Here is a 12,213-nt window from a genome sequence, read left to right as displayed (position 1 = left end):
GTGGTGCTTGGTTGCCGACTGGGGTTAAACGACAACACCTGGAATTTGTAAAATATTATTACAACAGTTCTTCAGACCACCAGGCATTAAAACTTTTGGAAACACCTGATACTCTGTTCGCTAAGTAAAAATATAATTAATCAAATTATGTACATCTCAACCCTGACTGCACCACCTACACTTTCTTCTGTATAAAACTACTGATGCACAGTTTAAAACCCCACTGCACACAATAGTCTCTTTAGCATGCACAACTCTCACCTAAACATGACGTTATTTCACCTGTATTCAGACTGACCTCTCTTCTCAGTCTAACAGTAATATTTTCAAAATAATATTACATTCCTTTGCAGGCTCCCTCTAATTCAATAAAACCTTCTCAAATAAAACCAATCAAGTGGGTGATTTATGTAGTTGTATAGATACAGCTTAATAAGTTTAACCAAACTGCTAGGCTACATGTAAAAACCAAATTTACATAGAAGGGTTTCCTTTCACAAATGAATAAATGCTGAAAACATAATTTCAAGAAAAACTTGCAAAGAAAAAAACGGGGTGGGGGGATAGCAAAGTAAGGTAATTACCTATCTCCCTTTGGTTTTCTTTTTTGTACTGTCTTCCCTTTGGGTCGTCTTTCACTTCCTAAACAGGGGCTCCCACCAGGGCCTGTTACCCGTATTGATTCAAGGCCTTTGGAAGATTTCTTAAAAGTAAATTCCACTGGTTCTCCTTCTTTTAGGCTTCTAAATCCTTCCATGTAAAGCTTGCTCTGTAAATAGGAAAAATACTCTTGGTTACCATTGCCTTAAAAACAATATTTACATTCATAATCAACAGGACAAATTATCCTATCTACTGTCCTAGAATACATACAGGTTGAATAACAGTTTCCTCTGTGTGAGCTATAGCAGACGATACTACAAATTACAGTCCTGGATACACTGAAAATGCTAACACTAAGCAAGTGACAAGAACCTATTTTCAGTATCAACAAAACTGAAATAACATTTTCCTTTTCTGTGATGAATGCTATAGACATAAGAAGCAGAGAAAACGCTGTATCCTTAAAACCCCTGTCTAACAGACATCGGGAACTGAAAAGGCTTTAAACAAAATGGCAAGAGAGCAAATGTTCACTTCAGAGCTAATTCATTTATGATCAAAATTATAATTCATATTCCTTATATGTGGGACATGGCTCTGCTGCTCTGAAAATGAATCAGATACAACAAGCATGAGAGGCAGGAGGAAGGCATTCTGAACAAATTCTACTGAAATGGGCAATTCAAATATCCCCAGTGAGCTGCTAAATTTCTGTTCACTACCCCAAAAATCTTATCTAGTTAGCATGATTCAGGTATTTGTATTTTCATTCACAGAAAAGGAAATTATTATCATCAGGGCAAGTGAAATAAATACTGATAAATCTTTTGATATTACACTGTAGCATCATAATCTTGGACAAGCTGAAGTCAACAGGAGCTCACCATTGATTCTGAGGCAACGAAAATTTTCATCTCAATTCCTAATAAAGTTATGTACAATAGTAAGTCTACATTCCAGGACAAATCTGATGAATCAAACTCTTAAATAAAATGATCATCAAGTTAAACGAGAGAATTTTTTTGGGGGAAAAAGATACAATGATAGATACTGGTTGCACTAAACATTTATTTTAGAAGTTACATATTACATAAATGAGATCAGTTGGACTCACAGAGAATATTACAAAATCTGTCAATTTCCAAACACTTGTAGTTTTGCAGGAGAGTTATGAAACATGTTTTCTTCCTTTGCTCATGAACTCTTCATAGCAAAGAGAAAAATGTATCCTGACTGATTCTTACTGTTCTCCAGCATTTGCTTGCTGAACCATGGAGTCAAGAAGGGAATCTTCACTGCAGGTGCCATCCCACTCAGTTGCATGTCAAAAAGAGCCGAGCCAACACTCGACTACGTACGTCACATCTACTACCCCACAAGTGCAACTAGGGAACATGTTCAAATCAGATGGCAATCCCTGACATGGGCTCCCTGTATTCATGTTATGGGTATTGGAGGTCTGCAGCACCAAGACACTATTTTAGCAGAGCACAAGAACTGACACCTACAGAGTTCATAGTTCATAAACAAAGAAGGAGCTGGTATCTTCACAAGGATGCACAGAGAACAGGAGGCAACAGGCCTGAGCTGCTTCAAGGGAAACTCCATCCAGACATGAGGAGAAGTTGCTCACTGTGAGAAGAATTAAATGGAGAAGCCCAGAGAAGTAGTTCCCTTTGCTGGAAATAGCTAAGACTCAGCTTAACAGGGCACTGAATAACTTTGCTTTCAGCAAAAGGTTGGACCAGATGATCTCAAGAGGTCCCTTCCAACCTAGACTTTTCTGTGATTCGGATATCTTAATCCGGAGCTGAATCACACCCGGTGAGACTGGAAAACAGGATTCCAGTTCCTGGTTCTGCAGCAGTTACCTTGGGGAACCTGTGTCACTTAACTTCTCCCTGTCTTTCTAAAGAGGGACACCACTGCAATGTCCATTTCCCACAGCACTAATAGACTAAGTTAAAAATTATAAGATAATTGGGAATATTTATTTTAATGAAACCATGTGAAAGCACACGCACCTTTGCTTCCAAAAACCCCAAGTACCGGACCAGCTGAGTTCTCACAGTCCACCCAGCAGCAACCATTCATAACGCAACAAGACACTACCGATGCCAGTCTGACAGAGGGACTCAGTTGCTTATAATTTTTTCCAGCAGCCAAAAATAAGCAAGAACACAGCCCCACTGGTTAGGACAAAGGCTGTTTTTGCTTATCCAGTTGTGCAGCTCTAGTACACGTGGCTCTTCCACCAAATGTTGTAACATTTGAAGCATGAGACAAATAGTTGACTTTCTAGGTGAGAGGTTGAGCACTATTTAAAAAGCGGGGGGTGGGGGTGGGACAGGGGGGAACACGCAGTATGGGGCGGGATGGGGACACATGAAAGAAGAAATATATAATACCTGTTCCCTGAATCATAAGCTTGTCTTTTTTTTGAAATGAAAATATAAGGTATGAAAAAGGAAATATGCAAATTCTCTCACTAATACAACTGGAAGACAGTAATCCTACATAAACCAATGAAACAAACCACCCAGGAAGGCAATAGTATTTCAAGCAAGCCCTCCACTCTTAAACGTCTGTATAGCTGTAAGGGGATCTTTGTCACAATGAAGAAACATCCAAGTTCAGAATATGCCCAAAGAAGACACCACCACTCAACAACTGAAACGACAGATTCTGCCTGTGGCGTGAATCCATCCTTAGGTCCATCCACACCTCTTCAGCCTTCAGCAGCCACCAGGGAAAATCTTGTTAAAAGGAAAGAACTGAACAACATGTATTTTGTCCCAAAACATATAGTTAAATGTTCAAAACTAGACAATCATTAACACCACAGATGGGTGCTAATCATAAGGGGAACCCCAAACAGATATTGTAAGCCCTTATTTCTCAGTAATACTGAACACGGCATGGATGCTTTTGTTTTTTTGTTTAATTACAACTTAATGAAGATATAGTTAAGTCTCACCAAGACTTACGTGTTTTTCCTGAGTTTCACTGTTATAAAACAAACACCAAAAGGTTGACATCTGATATGCACATAACATTATGTCTTCTACTTTACTTCAAAAGAAAGAAGTACTTAAAACGCAACCTAAAACAGGGCATTTTCAGTAATCTAAAATGTTTTTATTTTTCTCATTTCACTTTTAGCAAGAGAACTTTTATTTCCAAACAAAGCACTATATATACAGGAGGGATTTTTTAATATATTTAAAAGCCAAATTAATGGAACAATTATGCTTTCATAAATCACATATTATGCAAGTGTACATTTTTTGCATGTTTGTTTTTCAAGCACTTTTAACAACAGAAAATGTTGAAAAAACACTCCAAATGACTTGCACAGTACTCTCCTTGAATACACCTCAACAGCTTTTCAATGTTAGAGATGGATTTGGTGCCGTGTGACTTACTGTGTAAATGTATACTACCACGCTGTCAGCCAGCTCATGGTGAGATTCTCTGAGGGTGCAATAACAATTCAAAGCCATAGTGAAAAAATGGCATTTGGAAGCCAGCAAAACAAATCTAAAACCTGAATCCCTCTTAACTTGTTTGAAGAGTCGGACAAAAAATGTTTGTAAAGTTGATAGTTTAATGTTGAGAGACCTAGCTCAGTATTTTCCTCACATTACTTAAACAAATAAAACCCACACAATTAAAAGCAGCCAGAGTTTCAAGTCAGTGAACCATTTCTAGAGCCCTGAATGGGGTGTATAGGCATACCGCCAATGAACAAAGGGAAAAACTTAAAAGCAACATGCTTTTCCTCCTTTCTCTCTCTTTCAGCTGTCAGAGACTTTGCTGTTATTTTTACCAGCAGTCAATACAGTGATTTCAGACTAGAGCCTTTTTTCTTTTTCTTTTTTAACTTGACAATGCCGTTTCTATTTTTTTTTTTAATAGGTATCCTATTATTTCTTGGTATTTTAACCTGGAATGTGAAGTCTCACATACCTCTGTCACAAGCAACGGCTTGGTCCAAAGTGCTGGCAATTTCCTAAGAGTATTAGCAACAACAAAAAATAAGAGTGGAAAAATCCATGATCACAAGTTCTTGGAAAAGCATTTCCTACTACGAAACAAAAATCAAAACTAACAAATATAAGCTGTATTAGCAAGATGGTCCCAAAGAAAAGTACCATTTCCTGGGCAGCGTCAGGGCGTGCTTACAACTCTCACCGGGCTCTACGAAAGAAAGGAAGTTTGGAATTAAGGTTCATTACAGGGGCCCGATCGCCTCCGATATGTGTGCATTACTTTTATTAACGTGTGGGGAGTGAACAGGGTCCCAGTAAGCACATCCTCACAACTTCTTTGTCATTTCTGGTCAGGGCTGTGAAGAACTGCTGTCGCAGACAATAAATTCTTTAGTGGGGGGGGAGGGGGGGAAGTTATTCGGTGGCATTCTGCTTAGATCGTTTATTTTCTGTATCTCTCACTTCTGCCCCTTTTTATCTAGTGATTGATTGATTGCTCGGTACAATGACCAGATGCCACCAGTATGCTGCATTTCCCAAAGTAAGGAAACGGTTTTCCCTCCAAAATTATCTACAATTAAATCCAGACATGAAGGAAAGCATATCCTGAAGCCCAACCGCACTGAAAATCGTAAGAAATTCTCTCCAAAACAACCTCGTACAGTTCCATCAAGAGCTAGCAAACTTTGAGTGAAGCAAGAGTACAGAGTAAGAGGACACAGAAGTAAAACAATTTACACTGGATCTATACTAGCGCTCTTACCTGCATTAGGTCAAAACCAGAATTTAACTGTTGTACACTGCAAATGTTAGGGGAAGCACTGCAACATAGTATCAGTATCAGTTGCATGTTACACTAGTCCTGCTGTAAGGACTTTGGCTGTCCACCAAAAGTTCATTTTGGCAGGTTTGCGAAGATCATGTATTTTTGCAGACAGAATGCTAAAACAAACGAAAAATCCACTACACTGAACAGCCGCCCCTCCAAGAGCAACGCGCAGCTCTGCTGCACTAACACAGAGTTCGAAGGCCAGACAGCCACAAGACAACTCACCATTGCTCCCGCTGACTTCAAGGGCTTTTTCCTGCTCGTAGAAGCTTATCTTGCACCAAATCTGGCACTTCTTGGTCCTCACTATAGGCCAATTTAACTCACTAATCTGACAGGAAACAAACTCAGTTTAAAAAGGGGGGGAGGTTAAGAAGATGAGGAAACAGGAATAGATTTTTGTTTTTTCCAGTGAACTAAATCTGTTCACAGAAAGGTTCAACGAGCTCCAGGGCATATACAGTAGAAATGGCAACTTCTGAGATCAGAATGTGTTCCTTAATATTTTATGTAAAAAAGAACTACAAGTATTTTTTTTAAAGCTCAACATAATATAAATTAACTTTACTTTAAAAATAAGGCTATAAACCACTCTATTTCTCAAAGATTTGCACTTCAGCTCTTAGGCAATGAAGAGCCACGTACACTACGTGTATACAACATTTATTAGATAGAGTGAGCTATTGCAAGTAACTTTACAGTAGGGAAAGAACTGGTACGTAGGCAGTTACTGCAATGCAGCTGGTACACTGCAATTTCACATCCTTATTTACTTGGAATCTGTTTCTGTCTTGAATTTCCACCTTGACCGTAGTCATGTTCATAACCTTGTTCCCATTCATCATCCTGTCACTGTCCCCACAGTTACTCTTCTTACTGAGAAATGTGCAAAGGTATTTATTTAGCTTTTGAACTAAAGTCTCTCTCTAATTCAAAACCACCCTCCCTATACAACAGCAGAATTTCTGTTTTCTCAATTTATTTATATGTCTAAAGAAACTTCTACTAACTGCTTTAACTCTTAAGAACTTTAAGTAAATTCTAACTCAGCCTAATACTTTCAGTTCCCGTTCCACCACAACTTCCAAGAAGTGACTTCCTCTGGTGATCTACTCCTCCTTCCTTTCGCATTACCTTCTCTCTACCAATATCCCTCCCAGGAGAAGGTTCTCTGCTGGAAGGGTTAGGTAATTTCCCACAATTCCCCCTTTCCTTTAGTTGGGATTCAAGTTGAACCTTTTCTCCATTTAAGCCTCCAGTACCTCAGCTCACCCATGTTCACTAACCAGTTCTCCTAATTTAACAAACGTTCGCCTTAAAAAAAAATGTTACTGACCTTTTATCATCCCATTTAACTTCAACCAAATTAACTCAGTTCATGATTTGTCTTCATTTTTTTAAAGAATCACGTTTTCTATAAGGTCAGCAATTCCTTCCAAGTCCAAAACAACACAACTTCTATTCTGAATTACTCTTTTGGTAAGAAAACTATTTACTGCCATGTACAGAAATATCACATCATTATAATATCATTTGTGCTTAAATAAAGATCTGGTCTTCTACATAGCCTACCTATAATGTTACTACTCCTACTAGTATTCCTCTCTCATAATATAGTTATTCTATTGTCTGTATACAAATCCTAAGCTAGAAAGTCTACAACAGGTCTTTCATAATTCCTTCCCAAAGTGATTTTGACCAAACAGATTCTACTGTGTCTGTGCTACTGTTCGTTTCTTTACATGGTGCCACTTCATTCACGACACCTTACTAATTTTCTGCATAATTTTCAGTATTTGTGTTCAGGCCACGAATGCTATTTGACCGTGTTTCCGCTGCCTCTGTATCTGGTTACACATTCAGCACCAGCTGTTCTAGTTTTGTATACTAATGAAAAGAGCCTGGATAATAAACCTCTCATTTGCTTTTCTTCCCTGACCTCACCCTCTTTTCTCGATATAGTAAGTATATTTTTTTTATTAGTGTAGCACCTACACAACTAGTCTTCTACTACTAGTTTTTGCCCTTCCTTTGCTCATTTGCATAGACCATTTGTGTTACTGCATGTGCAATTCTCATTTACCCAATTTTCCTTCTTCTGTGCTTTAATATCAGGCGTGAAAATCAAGCCAGCCTCTTCTCCCATTTCTTAGTTTAAGTATTTTCTCATCAGTCATGCTAGGCACAAGATAGAGTTTTAGGACTCAGTTCAGTCAATTCAAAGGGACGGTTCCTCTTCCCCCACCTCAGTCTCACATTGACTCAGGAAGAAAACCGTTTACCTCTTCTTGGTAAACCTTCTTCAGGTTTTCTGCTGTGTTTCTGCCCCCTGAATCAGTTCTATGCAGTTAAAAAAAACCACCAGCACACCTCAAAAGAAGCCGTGCAAGTGTGCAGCCATGGCCGGTAAGGCTGTCCTGTGCAGCACCTTGCCACCTTACCACTTACATTGCCTCAGTCATCTCCTGAAACCACATCGTTAATCCCAGTTTATAATACCCTCTGAAGTCCACCCATTGAGAGGCATCTTCTCCTGACGGTCTCCCAATGGTTGAACACCTCCAAGCTCCCTCCTCACAAGTGCTCCCTTGCTACCGGCTGACCACACTGCCTTTGGGAGCCCCACAGAGCCCCCCAGGATGGAGGCCCTTCCCTTCCTTCACTCGCCACTGAGCTATTCCACCCTCAGGCAAGCGCAGTCACTTCATGCAACTGAAACCACCTCATTTTCTGGTCCAAATACTCATCTGCTGTAAGGCAGTTTTGCAGAAACCTGAAGGCTCTTTCTACAAAAATTAGGAACAAACATGACCTTTTATGCAATCAATAAATAGGGCAGATTACCCTCTTTATTTTCATTGGGAGGAGGCACTTTTTTCTCCTGTTTTTTCTTCTTTCATGAGACAAGGCCTGAGGTCCAGATGAACAAGCTCTCTGAGGCACCCTGATACTCAATTCATTTTAGTAAAGCATCAAGTGCAAAACTTCCTGACAGGGGAGAAAACTAGCACGGCTAGACTGTGGGCACGGTGTACCTCTTCCCCTGATGACATGCCGTACACTGAAAAATTCATTACAACGGTGAGCTGAGTACTTTCATAGTGTCCACCTAGGCAGAGTATTTTTCAAGCCTCCTTTCTGTTAAAAACCCAAACCTCCAAGGTAGAGGTCAAAACAAACCATTCTTGCAGCTTGTCTTCTATAACCTGAAGAAAAGAGGTGCCACACAGAGTCCTAGACCTTTTTTCCCCCCTTCCAGGGAAAAAGAAAGGGGGAAAAAAAAAAAAAGAGATAAGGAAAGAAGTGTGGGCCACCAGAAAATTCATGAATGCCACCAAATCTGGTTCTCTCATTTCTTCCACGGGGGATACAAATACACTGAAACTTGCACGATGGATGTGGCTGAGCTGTCTCCTGTCTGGCATCTCTCCTGTGAGTTTAATGGTGAGGACACAACACAGTATGGCTATGATTCACTCATTTTAAAAAGCACACTGAATATATTGGAACACAGTTCTCTAACAGATCTAAAAATCAGCTAATTTCAATGTAGATCGTCCCATAAACACAGGTGGAAGTGCAAAAGCACAGGAAGGCGCAATGTACAACCCACACAGTTTGCTGCATTTTTCAAGTACTGAAAACGTACTCCGGTAGAAAGCACAGACTCAATGGTAGAGTTGTTTCACCTAAAACTAAACCACAATTTCCTCCAGATTTACTACACCTTTCTGGTGTCGTTAACCACATTTTCAGAAACAACTGCAGCACCTCTATTTTCCACGCCTGCCCTACGATGTCTATAAGCTTTGTTTCTGTGCTCCTCTATACATCCCCATGCATGGGAATGACAATCCCCTATGCCAGGAGATGTTTTAGCTATATAAAGCTTTCCTATCCACCTCCCTCACCACCTCCTACTGTCCCAAGAGACTGCATGTAATTAAAAAGAAATTAGGCCCAGATTGTGCTCTGCTAACTCAGGTGTAGCAGGATCTCTCTCTGCACATGCACTTTCCCTTCCCTTGCATAAAAGTGGCTTGAAAAAGAGTCATGTTTTCTTACTGCAGACCCTTAACATCCATCTCTGGGAAGCTGTCCTTAACCTTTAAATTGGATACCAGTAGTGAAAAATAGTACCGGGAAAATACTGAGAAAGCGGTTCATCCACCTTTTTGCATCCCAGCTTTAAATGAGAAAACTGAGCGGTTCACGTCTCATCGGTGAACAGAGGAACAGCTAACGCTGTGGGCAACTACAGAAGGCACAGGCTGACACTGACAAAAGGCATTTCATACAAATGATTCAGCAAGTCAGCAGTACAGAGGGAGTCCTGAACCTGTTAAGACAGTTCAGCTCACCCTATTCTCATGGCAGAATATATCCCGATTATACCAACCTGCCTCTTTCTTCCTGAAGTGTGGCATAACAGGTAGTTACCAACTCTGCAGACGAACAGGGGACCAGCAATTGGGGAGAGGGTAGCTAAGTTGTGTTGGTAGATACAGGCTAATACATACCCAGGATAGAGAGGATCTTACTTGTGAGCAGTAAGTTGAGGTAGGACTGTGGGGTGGGAAGAATGAAGGTAAGAGAGAAAATGGTGGTTGGATCATGCTGGAACTCAGCAACTTGACTTTCTCAAGGGGCAGGGTACAGGGTGGTAGAAGGGCTGGGCTATGCCGAAAGACCAGGAGTGGTAGCCTACAAGGAATAAGGATTCAAGCTAAAACTGATCTGTGGAAAAGAAGTGGTTGACAGTTACAGTGGCTACAGGTTCTCGAAGCCACAGAAGAGCCAACTCCCCTCTCTTCCCAGGCTGCGAAGGTACACGAGCAGCTCGAGTCCTGGAAGCAGAACGAGGGTTTACAGCCCACTCCTGACTTAGAGTGTGCTAGCAGTCCACCCCTGCCACTACCTCCTTTTCTTTCTCCTCCTCCTCTGGTTGGTCCCAGCTACCTATAGGCTGGAGCCCGAAGAACTGTCCTCACACCACCACCACCTCCTCTCCCAGGCCCTGGGCTGAGAAACGGAGCCCGCCAGCCCAGCACAGTGCCACGATTGCAACCTCATGGGTCCTTGCCTCAGAGACTCGAGATCCCTGCTGTGGAGGATGCTTTCTGAGAACTACCATCAGGTGCATTAGCGCAAAGCCCCTCCATGCTTCAATGACCTCTTCTAATTCTTCAGAGAGAAAAAAGCTGTCTGCTTGAAAGCTACCGCGAGCTGGGGAGCGAGGGAGTAAGTGAGCACAGATGATACTTTAGCCAACTGGGAGTAACTATGCCCTAAGCAATCCCAAGATAAAAATCCATTATCTTGTAAACAGGAACCTCTGTTGAACTATTCTCAAGCTTTTGGGCAAATATTGTTTTTAGTTTTATGGTACAGGTGTCCTTGGTTCCCACCGAGGACTCACACTGCACTGTGCAAGGTCCTGCACAAATGATACAAGAAGGCATGGTTTATCAACAGGCAATATACCAATGCTGCTAAATCATTTGGAGGTCAGAACCTACATTTACTACTTATTTTTTAATTCAATTCATTTAAAATGCCAATATATTAAGTGTAACACAAAAATAAAATACTGGTTAGAATATTTGTTTACTAAAATCAAAGTCACCATGCACATAAAAATAAGACAAGAGTATCTGACAAAAGTGGTGGGGTTCAAATGTCATTGCTCCTAAAGCAAAGAAGTGATAAATAGGCTGAAATTTTCATTGGGGCAGGTTTATTTTTAAGTTGTAGTTATTTTCACAACATTATCTATACTGTAAAAACAAAACACTTTTTCCTTTACTATAAAAGCAAAATTAAACAGCAACACTTATACTGTATTAACAATTCCTGACTTATGATTCGAGTTCTCTAATATTTTTATGCTTTTTTATTATGGTTATTCCTCCTTAGCTATTCTTGTACAGCAGATTATACATTTACTAATTTTTTCATTTTTTAATCTAGTACTAGATAATCCAGTATCCCATCAGTTCTACCAACTTAGCAAATCTCAATTAGACACAATTTTATCAGAATTACAAATATTTATTAGATATTTATATATTTGAATAAAAGAACATTTTTGTCTTGGAGGAAGAATGAGCACAAGGTTATTTTACACTTCAAACCTTTATCACTTTTTTTTGGAGGGAAGGAAGTGGCAGATCATCTAAATACATGACAGTTAAGGTACTAGAGAGCAGTGAAACTAGTAATAAATGTCTAACATGGTCTGGACATAACAGGAAATGAGTGGGTGACTTCAAATTAAATTCCTTTTTAGAAATACACAGCAGTAGAAGGAGATGGTGTTGATGATTCAAACTTAGCAGCATCTTTAAAATATTATTTGGGAGAGTACTTAATTTGTAACTTTACTGTGAACTAGTTCTCTAAAGAGCTGCATTTTAAAAGCTGACAGAAATGGTTGGTTTGGAGTAACTTCTGTTATCAAAGCATAAGCTATATTCTGTTACAAAGGACACGTCCCGTGTTTCAACGAAACACCTCTGAATTTACAGTGATACAAATAAGTAAACAGCACTTAAGGCAAAATCCTTCTAAAGTAAACAGAAGGCAGATTTAAGCGATTTTTATGGACGATGACAAAGGATTTTAACTATAAAAGATAAACTATTAAAATTTATTAGCATAGGTATTGGGGAAGTACTCAGAAATGCTTGAAAAACTTTACTTTTAAAATAGTATCTTATTGCTATAGTTATATTTATTGAGGAAGTAATTGTGAAACTGGAATATCATGCATGCAACTGCATTAATCAA

The 12,213-nt window shown here is 39.8% G+C and overlaps 1 protein-coding gene across 2 annotated transcripts in view; it reads right to left on the bottom strand.

The window, feature by feature from the left end:
- LIN28B (lin-28 homolog B) overlaps positions 1-12,213 on the bottom strand; it is a 91,191-nt gene that overhangs the window by 40,743 nt on the left and 38,235 nt on the right. For both annotated transcript variants that reach the window (XM_019473556.1, XM_009285033.1), the window contains exon 3: positions 585-769. In XM_019473556.1, the coding sequence (XP_019329101.1) occupies positions 585-769 (185 nt within the window). The remainder of the gene's footprint in view (positions 1-584; positions 770-12,213) is intronic.

This window comes from Aptenodytes forsteri, unplaced genomic scaffold, assembly GCF_000699145.1.
Source record: "Aptenodytes forsteri isolate BGI_AS27 unplaced genomic scaffold, ASM69914v1 Scaffold171, whole genome shotgun sequence".
NCBI classification, from domain to species: Eukaryota; Metazoa; Chordata; class Aves; order Sphenisciformes; family Spheniscidae; genus Aptenodytes; species Aptenodytes forsteri.
The sequence above is the reverse complement of the archived record's forward strand: the minus strand, read 5'-3'. Positions and strand labels throughout refer to the sequence as shown.